General features: G+C 38.6%; 1 protein-coding gene across 3 annotated transcripts in view; it reads left to right on the top strand.

Moving 5' to 3' along the window:
* rasgrf2b (Ras protein-specific guanine nucleotide-releasing factor 2b) overlaps nucleotides 1–14349 on the top strand; it is a 43378-nt gene that overhangs the window by 11304 nt on the left and 17725 nt on the right. For all 3 annotated transcript variants that reach the window (XM_034871848.1, XM_034871847.1, XM_034871849.1), the window contains exons 2-12: nucleotides 2400–2506; nucleotides 3571–3718; nucleotides 7409–7498; nucleotides 7651–7787; nucleotides 8533–8649; nucleotides 8804–8883; nucleotides 11946–12139; nucleotides 12275–12384; nucleotides 12463–12581; nucleotides 13656–13816; nucleotides 13934–14000. In XM_034871848.1, coding sequence (XP_034727739.1) covers nucleotides 2400–2506; nucleotides 3571–3718; nucleotides 7409–7498; nucleotides 7651–7787; nucleotides 8533–8649; nucleotides 8804–8883; nucleotides 11946–12139; nucleotides 12275–12384; nucleotides 12463–12581; nucleotides 13656–13816; nucleotides 13934–14000 — 1330 coding nt within the window. The remainder of the gene's footprint in view (nucleotides 1–2399; nucleotides 2507–3570; nucleotides 3719–7408; nucleotides 7499–7650; nucleotides 7788–8532; nucleotides 8650–8803; nucleotides 8884–11945; nucleotides 12140–12274; nucleotides 12385–12462; nucleotides 12582–13655; nucleotides 13817–13933; nucleotides 14001–14349) is intronic.

The raw sequence follows: 14349 nt of genomic DNA, 5'->3' as shown, positions 1-14349 counted from the left end.
ATTCAAACTCTTTGTAATATTTGAAATTGTGCATTGTTTAAGTCCATGTTTGCTAGATTGCTTCTTCCTCTTCACTGCCTTTGTGGGCCCACTGCTACGCCACTGCTTTTGCTCTTTTGCATCCTTGTGCAATGATACAAACAAAATGGGAAACCCACTCAGAGTATTTTCCACTCAAAAAGGTAAATACTCAATAGCAATAGCAGTGCTCCACAGGATTTAAAAAACATTTTGAGATATCTTGACTTTACTTGAATGTTTCCGTGTTAATCTACTTGTATTTCTACATCTCAGATGGAAATATGTTACTTTTTTTACTTTATTTTACATGACAAGATACTTTACAGTTTAAGATCACATTACAAACGTATTCAACTACTATACTCTCTCATTAGCAAATTATAACTTTAAAATGCTGCTTGCATGTTAATCTTTCAGAAATATTAATCAAATATTTCATTGTCTAAGACAAGTCAACGTGTATAATGGGTACTATTACTTGAGTTCTTAAAAAAAAAGAAAAATTAAGGATAGTTTGGCAGATAATACTCCTACATGTATACTCCTACTATTGTAAAATTTAAATGTGGGACATTTATTACAGCAGAGTGGAATAAATACAACTTTTCTTTTCACCATTGAGCATCAAATAGAAAATACCACTACAGTCACTAACACGATAATCACTGTACATGTGGTAATTATGACTGGGACATCTGTGTGATCAAAGCAACCATGTGAATCAATACCAACATGGTGTTGAAATGTTTGTGCGTATTCCCTTTAATAAGGCTATAAAAGGCAGATATACTGTAAACCCCGACATGTACTGTGCACTGTAAAAATCAGTAACCATTAACTCCATCACTATAATGTTATCTTAATATGCAGGTAACATATGCTCAGAATATCTTGGGCAAGCAAAGACCCATAGACAATGCAAAGACCACAAATGTGAAAAAAAGCTCTGTATAAGTAAATGTTTTAGTTTCTACTAAAGGCTGCTTCCTCCACGTGGAAAATTAAAGGATGGATCAATAAAGCTTTAAATGAATGGAGGCAGCCCTAACAAGCAGAAAATGGAAATGCAAAACATGACAAAAGAGTCAGATATTGTGTTGCCATGGAAATTTTATCTTGTTAGGTGGTGACACAATTTAGTAATATGTACGTGGTTAAGAAATATTATGTAACCACTTTGTCTCTCTACCATTCTATGTCGCTCTTTCTCCCTGTCAAAGACTGTTAGAGCATAGATTATTGTTCATGTAATAAATCCAGCCAGCCAGTGAATCGAAATGACAGATACATAAAACGGAGGGATAGGAGGATAGAGATGGAGATGGAGGAGGGTCTATAAATGTGTGTGTGTGTGCATGCGTGCGTGCGTGTTTATGTGTGTGTGTGTGTGTGTGTGTGTGGGTGGGTGGGTGGGTGCGTGTGTGTGTGTGTATATTTTCCAATAACCTTGGTGACTCTGTCCCGAGCCCATCCCAACTGCAGGGGCTGAAGCCCGTCCATCCTCCTGCAGGGTAAACGTCTCTCCTCTTGACTCAGTTTGGTTCACTGAATCCTTACTGAGAGAGACACAAAGAGAGTATGAAGGGGAAGGAGGATGAGGAGGAGGAGTGGGTTTTCAACAACAAGAGAAGTGAGAATGCTGGTGGAGCGGGACAGAGGAGGTGGAGTGGGATGATGGTTGAAGTGCAAAGAGAGAGAGAGAGAGAGAGGTGGTGGAAAGAGGTGGTTGGATGATGAGAAGAGAAGAACACGAGGAGGATGAGAGAGAAAGTCCATGCAGAGCTCAGTCTTCTCTGTTTTCCCTTACTAAGAATAGCAGCCCTTCTGGTAACCCTGTGCCCCAGGACATGACCATTTGAATAAAACCCTCTATCACTTCACATAATGCCTGGTGTGTGTACGTGTGGGGAAGTATTTTAAAGGCAGATACTCAGGGAAATTCAGCAGATTAATAAGAGAGACAAACAGAAAACGAGAGCGAGACAGGGAGCGGCCTAATTGATGGGGATGATAATAGGCTAGTGGAGAAAGGGTACAAAGACAACACTTCATTTCAGCGGGCAAATAACTCTGTATCCCTCTCCAATTCTCACTCTCTGTTTGTGTGCTATGCCTGCATCATGTAAGGTCTGGAACTTTAAATGGGATGAATCTGGGCAAGAAAAAAGCGTGAAAAGCAAACGTTGTTGAAAGCCATGTTTCCATATGTGTGCGCCAAATGTCTGATTAGCTGTGGCTTGCATCTCAAAGGTGCAACCAAAACATCTTGTCCTGTAAAGTGAGACTGTTGGCATGACTCAGTAGTGGTGTTGTGAATATGTTAGGTGCCAGGGTCACACATATAAACAGCTTTTCTCTTTTTATCGCTCTCTCTTTAGCACTACTTCCTCATCGTGTTTGGTCACGATGGACAGAAGCCTCTGGAGCTGCGCACAGAGGAGGAGAGTGAGTGTGATGAATGGGTGGAGGCCATACAGCAGGCAAGGTATATTGCATAAAGGATATTTGTGTTTTTCCTAATCTGTTTTGTACAGCAGGAACGATGACCTCAGACTGCATGACCACAGTTTGATATGATAGAACATTAAGATTAGAGAGCATTCATGCAGCCATACAGGTGGTTTTTCATTTATAGCCTATTAAATATAAATCATGTATACTTTACGAATGCATACCTAATTGTGTTCCAAACTAAGTGTTTTTGCACAAAGTTTACTACCTTCCATTGATTACTCAGTTCCAGTTTATTTAGTGCGGTATGAAACTTATACAAATATTTGAAAACCATCTTATTGTGGCTGCAGCAACTTTTTGAAAGCTCTTCCTTGTTGATATGTTGAAAGAGGCTCAGATATCTAAGGTCCAAGGTGAGGAGTTTGGACACTGCTGTCCTGAAAAAGATAATGAGCATTTCATAGTTTCAAAAGAAGCATGTGTTGCTTGTATTTTATAGATGCCATACAATGTCAGCCTAATTAGTTGTTCTTGTAGTCATCTGTGCTTCCTGCAGACTCACACTGACTGGCATATTTGAACTCCTTCTGAAATTAGGAAGTGAACTACCGGCTAAGTCGACATTACAATGTAACCTCTTCCATTAAAAACACCTACACACATGTGCACACCTGTGCATGTAGAGACAGTGTATGATTAACAGTGTTTGTTAGATTTAATAAACGTTTAGGCTAATATATTTAAAAATAGATAAATAACAATTTAAAATGGGTTCTTCATAGAACCAGTTGGGTCCACATAGAACGTTCCTTAGTTCTTTTGGGCACCATTGGTTTGCAGGGCCATCAAAAGGCTTTTAAGATTTTGTAGCTTCACACAGGGTTGACAATTTGAATCATTACCTAGCGTTAATAATCAATACACTTTCAAAAGCATTAAATGTGTTTGTCATTCCTTCCTTTCTGCCATTAACACACAATGGCGGAAAGAAGCAATACTTTTTTGTATATGCTGCTTTTCAATCATGTGTATGATAAAAGTGCTTCATATAACTGAAAGTTCTCTATATATTTATGGACTTCTCTTAATTTTCAGTTACTCTGACATCATCATTGAACGAGAGGTGCTGATGCAGAAATACATCCACCTTGTACAGATAGTGGAAACTGAAAAGGTGGCTGCTAATCAGCTGCGCACCCAGCTGGAAGATCAGGACACAGAAATCGAGAGGCTCAAAGCAGAGGTACAGCATGGCCACACACACACACACACACACACACACACACACACACACACACACACACACACAACACCTACAATTGCCTCTTCCATGTGGAAGTTAATTCAAATACACAGAGGAAACTATGCATGTGTATGAGGCTACTAAACGGAACTTATCAGCCAGTGCATGTTGTCATTTGAAGTACCACAGAAGACAACAGTCAGTGCTGATCATTGGAAGAGAACGTGTGGTTCTTGATTACTGTCTTTTAATGTTTTTACTTATACAATTCTCTCAGGCCACAGTTTGTTTGTACCATTGATAATTCTCTGTTTTGTTCTGAAACAAGTATTTTTTTATGGAATTCTGGACTGAAAAACTAACCAGCAACTTTTGATGCCCTGTGTTTCGTTTTTAAACAGTGAAATATATAATAATCTTGGTTATAACTACCATAAAAACAATCATGCAATGCCCCTTCATCACAAAGGTTCACATTTACCAATACTGGGTTAATTTTTAACCAATTTGGGTCAGTTGTGGTACCCAGTACTGGGTCTGTCCAGTCCCCATTAGCATAAAAACTGCTGGGTCAACAATTACACCCAATTTTTTCTTACCCGGTTTTAGTGTTATTTAAGTGATTTTCAGTGGTACATTCACCCATATCAATATTTGGTTATTTTGACCCAGTACAATCATCATATTTAGGCTACATGTCTCTTGGTAAACAAAACCAAAAAGGTTGGTTACTTTTAACTTGTGGAGTAATTTTTTTGATCTTTATATCCGGTAGACCAAAAAACGTTTTGACCCAGGTTTAGTGTTATTTTGTAATTCTGTTGGGTTATTAACCCATATTCAATTCATAGGTAAAAGGTGCTAGGTGGAGTTTTCTTGTGAAAAAATACATCTAGCACGTTAAGATTCACTGATACTCAAACCCATTGTTTGTATCCTTGGGGTCTAACAAATGCATTTCCTTCCTTGTAAAACATTTGCTGATTTATTAAATTTCTTAAATCATACATTGCTTACATCCATATATCCTTGCAGTCTTCTTCTTCCCTGCTTTTTTTCGCAAATTACCGCTGGCCATTGCTGGTCAGCGGAATAACATGAAACCGATAGCAGGAGTGTATTGCGTTGGCATGTTGTTTTCCTGTCTCTCTGTGCGTAAACGATACAAATAAATCTGGAACCCATTAATAAAAACGTCCCTCTAGCACTATGGATGGTCGTTTTCAGTAGTTTTGTCCTCTTTAATGTTCTTTCTTTAGTTTCTTCATTTTTATTGTTTTTTTCTTTAGCACTACTGCCTCATGAGTTTCTTCCTCATTTTTTTAAGACATTGAACTACGGTATATCACTCACTCACTCACTCACTCAGTGATCCAAGGAAATTAAATATATATCTGGATGCCCATATCCCTATGGGTAATGGGTATGCAGCAGTGGGTGTATCTTTTCACAGTTGTGCTTATGGCAGCAGAGGAGTGGGTGTGAACAGTACTTATTCACCTCTGAGCGTAGGAGGAGAAGCCCACCGCTCAATAAAGACAGCTCACCAGCTTCTTTACAAGCTGCCAAACCATTACGCTTATCATACACAACAAGTTTCTGTTTTGCTGTCACAGCATTATAAATTAGAAAAGCACAGTTACACACAAAACACAACTGACCTCTATAACATTGTTAATCTAAACTAATTACAATTCTCTCTCACACTCATAAATGACAGCAGGGGATTATAATGGTAATTAGATCAATAGCCGCACTCTCTTTTTGAAGTAAACAATGGGCTTACTTTTGAATTCTGACATCACTGTGAGTTGTTTGCTACTTTTTTTCTGCACCTATACTAATGGTTTGTTTCGTATAATGGACAACAGTTCATTGCATTGAAAACCAATTTGTTAATGTTGAATGTATGATTTTGCATTAATTTGCCATATCATATGTAGGCCTATTGATATTTGATTTTTTGTTTACTGAAATGTGACATTAATTTCAGCCATATTGCCAAGCCAAAATTTGCATGTCTGTACAATATATACAGGGCATGTGGATATGATATCAACCTGACTCCAGAAGAAGTTGTCGGTTTTTTTATGGATCTGTCAACTCAACATTTTTTGTATTTTTGTGAAAGTGGAATGTGTAAAGTAGCTCTAGCGTTAACCTCATTCATTCATTCACTGACAGAAAGATTGTTTAGGTTACTCTATCAATTATTGGAGTTAATTAGTTGGAAGTGTGTCAACTGAACCAATGACATAGTTGTTTATAGGAAAATAGAAAACTAGGAGGTTATTGGAAATGATTCAGAAATTATTAATTTTTATTAAAGTAAAGCTATACTATTGGCTGGATTAGATGAGAGGTGATTTTACCCCTAGGGAAGCTATTTGCTCATTTGACCATCTTCTAACATCACCATAAATCACAGCTCCCATGTTATTTCCAATTATGTCTCAGCTCATCTGTGTCAACAATTGTTGTATATGAATATTTTGTTGGTTTAGGGTATTTCTGTCTTTAGAAAATAACACGATGTTTAATGTATTAACCTTTCATGCTGATTTTAGCTTTAATCCCCCTTTTAGAGCAACAAGTGTGGCAGATTCATCCACACTGTGATTATATGTCATTGGCAGGGATACAGTGAGCCCCGTTGATAATGAAAATGCTAACGAAAAACATTTTATAAACATCTGCCTGTGTAATTGGACTGCTCATGATAAAAGGATTAGAATTTGAGCGCCAGTGTGCAGTTGGCGATCCATCTCATTAAAACATACTCTTGTTTGTTTGTTTATGTGTTTATGAATAATTAAACCAACTAGCCACTGTAACTGCCAGCAGTTGGCAGACTCGCTCATCTCTACTGCTATTGGCATGGTAGCTCTAGTGAATAAGAAAATGAAGATGAAAGTGTGTGGCTAGAAATGGCTTTGGTTTCATCTTTCATGCTTTTCTCCATCTGTGATAAACAGATGTTGTCAAGGGGACTGAAGGTAAAAAACAAATAGGTGAAATTATTATAATACTGCAGAGCCAGCCTCAACCTGTGCTGGGTTCATTTCTTCTTCACGGAAGATTATGTTGCCACGAAAACCTTTTACCAGCTATGTTGGCTATTAAAATTAGTCATCAGTGTTATTTAAAGAGAACTAGAGACATTTAATGTTAGGTTTACTATGTAAAATGAGATGGTTTACATTTATTGGTTTATTATGTGCTGTAGATATATATATATATATATATATATCTCTGCAGAAGATGATCCTTTGTTGTCAGTCAGTCCCCGCTGTGCCCAACAATGCACTACGGGTAATCAAGCACATCAAAGCCTTAATTTGCTTACTGTCCCCAGCTGATAGCAGTCCTCCCCTTCACTGTCATTCTCTCTTTATGAATGAAGGCATCCGATTGTCAAAGATGAGGAAGTCTGATGTCTATCTGGTGCAACAACAGTTCACTAACCATATACAGCATGACCATCACATACACAATATTCAACCAAATTACACTTAATTAGTTTAGGAATAAAATATCCTCATGCATTAAATCATACCACTTCCTATTATACCTCAAAAGACCATTGTTTCTATTAAATGTGATTTTACTCTAACTTGATGTGTCTTTTGTTTAGACATTTAGTCACCCATATTATGCTCAAATTATTTGTGACTGAATTTCTCTTAAAAGATTATAGCTCTGAACAAAACTAAGGAGCGAATGCGGCCTTACCATGTCAACCATGAAAATGAAGACCCGGATATCAAAAAGATCAAAAAGGTAAATAAATATTTTACTACCTAGATTTCATGTGTTTGTCACTTCAGTAGCCTGTCTTTTGTGTCTTACCTGGGATTTCTTGCATGGGTTGCATGCACAATATGCACGCTCCATGTGACTGCGTCTAAGCTACCTTGTTTGTATTTCCTCAGGTGCAGAGTTTCATGCGGGGCTGGCTCTGTCGGAGGAAGTGGAAGATTATTGTTCAAGACTACATCTGCTCTCCTCATGCTGAGAGCATGAGGAAGAGGAACCAGATCGTCTTTAACATGGTGGAGGCAGAGACAGAGTATGTTAATACTTTGTAGCGGCGTACACTGCAGAAATGTTGTCCCCAGTCGAGCTTTGCAGTGCATGCCGTAACAGACATTCCCGTATTTCACCTTGAAACAGTTTCTCAGTAATATTTTCAGAAGATGTACTACATCACAATATACATGGATTGTAAACGTAAAATTACATACACTGAAATAGAAGATTTTGTACATAACTGCCATCCGTAATATACTAATGTATTGTATTAATTCAAACAAACCTAATCACAGTCAGATTACCAGAACCTGACAAAACATGGGTTACAAGTATGATAAAACAATTTCATGTTGCAAATTGTAACTTCATAAGTTCATAAGCTATTTTAGAGAAATTGTGTTTGCACAGTTATGGGCAAACAGGGAGAGGCATTCATTATTCATTATAGCTTCAGCTAGAACAAATAAAAACATTCAGGAAATATTATCATCTGCTAGTCAACATATATATTGGAATATTACAAAATTCAACAATTAAATATGAACAATGTCTTCATTGAACACATTTGCTCTTATACTATACGTTTTTTGAAGGTGAATCTAAATTGCTATAACATTGCTAAATCTCACTGTTTAAGAAAGTATTAGGTAATACATAAAAGTATTTGACTGTGTGTGTGTGTGTGTGTGTGTGTGTGTGTGTGTGTGTGTGTGTGTGTGTGTGTGTGTGTGTGTGTGTGTGTGCGCGCGTGTGCGCGTGCTTGCGCGTGTGTTTGATGACAGGTACGTGCACCAGCTCTACATCCTGGTCAACTTTTTCCTCAGACCTCTGAGGATGGCTGCCAGCTCTAAGAAACCCCCCATCAGCCACGACGAAGTCAGCAGCATCTTCCTCAACAGGTGTGTAGATATTCTGTTCATCTTTGCTTTTAAATGAATCACTGACATGTTAACTACGCTGGGGGCACAAGGAGAGACATATTCTGAGGATTAAAAAACAACAACTCCTCTTTTGTCATTTTGTTTTGATACTGCGTTTACACTGTCTCTTCAGTGAGACCATCATGTTCCTTCATGAGATTTTCCATCAAGGCTTGAAGGCGAGAATAGCCAACTGGCCAACTCTGGTGCTGGGTAAGCTGTTACATTGCCTCACACATCTCACAAATACACGCTGTATGTAAACACTGCCACATAATGACATCAGGTCAGGTTTTCAGTAGTCCAGTTTGTCTCGTTCAAACGTCAGTCCTGACGTCTTCCTGCCCCATTCACACACATTAATTGCCTTATCTTAGTCTGCAACAAGCACACTCATTGTCTTGACAGACAATGACCACCTAGACCAGAAGGCATACCAAAAATTCACCTCCTAAAGAAGAAGCCCTTCTAAAGATACCATCACCTAGGAGACAGACTGCTGAAAGACATGACAGCAAATTACTTGTGACAGATTCAAAAAGAAAAGGGTGGACTGACTAAACACCCTTATCTGAAACTCTCCTTCAGGCTCACACTGAATTTAGATATTTGATCACCAATGTGTATTAACATAAAATACATTTATGTAGTGTTTTTCTTTGTTTTCTTGCACAGTTTTGATTACTTTATCCTTGTCAGAGCACGGCCATTGAAAAGCTTGATGATCCAGTCATTTTTTTCTGTGTAGATAATCAGGAAATAACCTCTACTTCATCCAATGCTGTTATAGAACATCTAATGAATGGGGTTATATATATATATATATATATATATATATATATTCAGTGATGATGCTTTTTAAAACAATCGCTTATTGTTTAAGAAAGTAGAAACAATGATCAATAAAGAAACTCATAAAATCACCAGTGTTTAGTGAACTTGGTTTTACAGTGGGGCTCAAAAGTATGGGCACCCCAGGTAAACATTTGCATTAATGTGCATAAAGAAGCCAAGAAAAGATGGAAAAATCTCCATAGGGCATCAAATGACAGATTAGGAATTCGTATAATATGTCACAATAAATTAGATTTTATTTCCATCATTTACACTTTCAAAAGAACAGAAAACAAAAAATGCTATCTGCAAAAGTTTGGGTCCCCTGCAGAGTTTATAGCATGCACTGCCCCCTTTGGAAAGCTAAGACCTGACAGTGTCATGGATTGTTCTCAATCATCATCTGGAAAGACCATGTGATGTTTATCTTAAGGTTTTAAATGCCCAGACTCATCTGACCTCGCCCTTACAATCAGCACCATGGGTTCTTCTAAGTAGTTGTCTAGAAAACTGAAAAATAGTGGACGCTCACAAAGCAGGAGAAGGCTATAAGAGGATAGGAAAGTGTTTTCAGATGCCAATATCCTCTGTTTGGAATGTAATTAAGGAATTGCAGTCATCAGGAACAGTGGAAGTTAAAGCAAGATCTGGAAGACCAAGAAAATTATCAGACGGAACAGCTCACAGGATTGTGGGAAAAGCGAGTCAAAACCCACGTTTGACTGCATGATCCATCCAGAAAGACCTGGCAGACACTGGAGTTGTGGTACACCATTCCACTTTGAAGAGATACTCGTACAAATACGGTCTTCATGGAAGAGTCATCAGAAGAAAACCTCTTCTACGTCCTCACCACAAAAATAAGTTTTTGAAGTTTGCAAATTAACATATAGACAAGCCTGATGCATTGTGGAAACAAGTTCTGTGGACCGATGAGGTTAAATTAGAACTTTTTGGCCGGAATGAGCAAAGGTAAGTTTGGAGAAGAAAGGGCACAGACTTTAATGAAAAGAACCTCTGTCAACCTTTTGGAGATTTTTTTCATCTTTTCTTGGCTTCTCTATGCACATTAATACAAACTTTCAAGCCTCACTGTGAGGAGTCAGTTTCACTGCAACACATTTGAAATATCTTTTTCTATTTTCCTTTAACCTTACCTTGGCCAAATCCCCTCCTCCACCTTCTGTCTTGTTGTTTGCCCTCACGATTTTGGGGTTAACTTAAGTCAATTCATACAACTCAAATTGTAATAGTCTTCCACCCTCACTATGGGTGTGCCCTATAAAAATTGAACACAGTTGGCCTTTGAAGTTATTGGATGAAAGTAAAAACTGAAAATACTATCGGACAATGAGAACAAGGAGATACTGTAATCAAAGTTACTATAAAAGTGAAGAGTACGATAAAAGCTAGCTGTCAAATTGTTATGCTGTCCCTTATTTTAGGAAGAGTATCACCAGTTAAATATTATCATTAGGTCACCGCATAGGAAGTCGTTGCAGTCATGGAAGGGAGGACCCAAATGCAGAGATACGGTTTGACTAGGATTTATTGTGAAAAACAAAGTCCAAACTTTACACGGATAAACAGTGAGGAGACAAATGACAAAGAAGAAGCAAAGTCCCAACTCCAAGAATGCAAAAAGTCAATAAATCCAGAAAAGAGAAAACAGGAAAAACAACTCAGAGAAGGGTGCAAAAGCAGTATCACAGGAACGGACAAAATGACGAACAAGCACACAGCACACAAAACGATCTGACAACAGACAATGGCAGCACAGACACTAAATACACTGGGTATTCAGATAACGAGGGGCAGGTGACAAAAGGGCTGGGAAACAGGTGGAAGACATCAGGTAATCACAGGAGCAGGAAAACACAGGAAGTAAAACTAAAGACAAGATAGCACAGAAAACCAGACTATCAAAATAATACAGGAAACAGAAAATACAGACACACAAGGCAGAAACTACAACACAAGACCAGGGCGGAAACCAGGACACAAGCACAAGGAGACAATACAGAACCAAAATACCAAATAAGGAGGAACAAAATACCCAAACCATAACAGGAAGTACAAGACAGTAATTAATCTGGTAAACATATACAAAGAGACCACAAGAGTAAAAGTAGGAAGACCGGTTTGTATTAGCAACACATTAAACCCAGACAGTTTGGTAAGCAAAAAAATAATTTCTACTAAATAACAAATCAACAATCACAAAACAGCTATAATAATATCAGTACTAAAACATAATGCTCACAACAAAACAAGGGCATTTAGGGAGTAGCTAAGAGAACATTGTCAATGTTTTCCAGTTTTGTGCCAGTTGCTATGACAACAGGATGTTAAACTAAAACCAACTGATGATGGCAAATACATGGGAACTGCATTACGTTATTTGACTTACATACTTTATATGTGTGTGTTTTTGTTTCTAGCTGACCTATTTGACATCCTGTTGCCCATGCTGAACATCTATCAGGAATTTGTGCGTAACCATCAGTACAGCCTGCAGATTTTGGCCAACTGTAAGCAGAACAGAGACTTTGACAAGCTGCTGAAACAGTATGAGTCTAACGCTGCCTGTGAGGGACGAATGCTCGAGACCTTCCTCACGTACCCCATGTTCCAGGTAGATCATGGGCACCAGCACACTCACGTTTTCACAAACATATTGTAACACAAATACAATTGTCTGTGTTTTGATGTCAATTCATTCATATGCTTAATAATCTTTATTTTCCATATTGCTGATCTCTCCTGCAAGATTCCTCGCTACATCATTACTTTGCATGAGTTATTGGCACACACGCCTCATGAGCATGTGGAGCGCAAGAGTCTTGAATTCGCCAAGTCCAAATTGGAGAATCTGTCCAGGTATGTGTCTGGACACAATTATCAACTTTTCTGATACATTTTGACATTAAATTAACTGGTGTGTTTGTGTGTGGCCAGAGTAATGCACGACGAGGTGAGCGACACAGAGAATATCCGGAAGAACCTGGCTATAGAAAGGATGATAGTAGAGGGCTGTGACATCTTGCTGGACACCAGCCAGACCTTTGTCAGGCAGGGTAAGTCTTTGTCAGGTCACAACACTGCTTACCACACAGCCAAGCTCTGGAGGTTTTCCTGACAGTAAGACCCTCCTGCCGGTCAACCTGTGTTCTGAGAGCATGGACGCGCAGTCTCGGATTCATGACGTTAGATACTGTAGTACCTTCTACTGGGGGAGATTTGTCACTTTCTTCACTTGCCCAGTAAAAGACCAATTGGTTCTCCACGTTAACCTCTCATTAAATAGATTATGCAGAACTCTAGTAACTAACATAATTCAAATAATACCATCATAATGAATAATTCCCAAGCAGTTCAAAACAGAAAAGAGTACCTATTTAGTTTTTTCGCATTTAAAGGCATACTATGTAACTTTCTGCGAATTTGTCCCCCTACAGGTTGTCTCATTGGAGCTAGTTCTAATGAGACAACCTGTAGGGGGACCAATGCAGTGGCGCACGCAAGCTGGGAAGGGGGAAAAGTTACATGGGATGCCTTTACAGTTTTTTTTAATGTTTTTTTTAATGTTTTTACAGTTGTTAGGATACAGTTCTCATAACCTAGGTCCCTTTTTTTCAATTTTTTAACACAGTTGAGAGTGGAGTTATGGTGCCAGAACCAACAGTCTGCCTTGTCTAACAAAAACAAGTAATTCTTGATCAGCTTTATCTTAAGTGTGCTGTATACTTTTTGCTGTATCAATCAGCAATTACTTTTCGCAACAAATGATTGGACAGACAGTCCAATAAAAGGCACTGGTCCAAGACCTGCAAAATGTTGTTGGTGTGCTCTTGAGACAGGCACTGAACCTATATCTGTCCCACTGTTCATTACGAAGTGTGCTAATTGCCACAGTGTGCAAACCCTAATGAGCTGCTGTATCTGATCTCTTGATTTGTTGAGGTCACATTTTTTAAACCAGTGTTAAAAGTCCAAGTCTTCTCTTGATCCAAGGTTCCTTTCAGGTTGAAGCAGAGATACAATTTATGCCACTGAATTTTCAGTAAAGAAATGTTGCTTTTTACACAGCCCGCAGCTTAGTGTCAGCTTAATGAAATGTAATGTAATCCTGTGCCCGACCTGCTCATCAGGTTCACTGATCCAGCTGCCGTCAGTGGAGCGAGGGAAGCTAAGTAAGGTCCGTTTGGGTTCTCTCTCTCTGAAGAAGGAAGGGGAACGTCAGTGCTTCCTCTTCACCAAACACTTCCTCGTCTGTACACGCAGCTCTGGAGGAAAATTGCACCTTCTTAAGGTGAGAACACCTTAACCTCAGTAGTTTAAGAGATTTCAGAGTGGGAATTAACATTTCAATTGCTCAAACATTAACCAAAATAAACTGTTGTTTAAAAGTGCTAATAAAATTTTGCAGCAAGGTGGAGTTTTGTCCCTGATTGACTGCACACTCATAGAGGAACCAGATGCCAGCGACGATGAGTGTAAGTTAACCACATCTATGAAGCACTGTGTGTACATTGGTTGACACACTGGCAACTTTAATTGGCTCATTTAGGCCCTTTACCACTCATGGAGGTTAATTAAGTGTCAAATGAGAAGTGTCCAGAAATTACTTCCCTTTAAATATCAGATGCTGACCCCTTTAAATGTCAGGTTTTAATCTTTTGACATTGATGATCGCTGTCCATTATTTTCTTCAACTTCTAAGGATTCATTTTGCAACTAGGGAGATTGATGAAACACCTACACACATACACACAAGTGCTGAGACAATCACGTGCATGTGCACTTCAACACACATCTATGCACTTAAGCCTCAGGGGTGCACAG

The sequence above is a fragment of the Etheostoma cragini genome, chromosome 5 (assembly GCF_013103735.1).
Source record: "Etheostoma cragini isolate CJK2018 chromosome 5, CSU_Ecrag_1.0, whole genome shotgun sequence".
In the NCBI taxonomy this organism is placed as follows: Eukaryota; Metazoa; Chordata; class Actinopteri; order Perciformes; family Percidae; genus Etheostoma; species Etheostoma cragini.
This window is presented reverse-complemented; position numbering and strand designations above follow the sequence as displayed.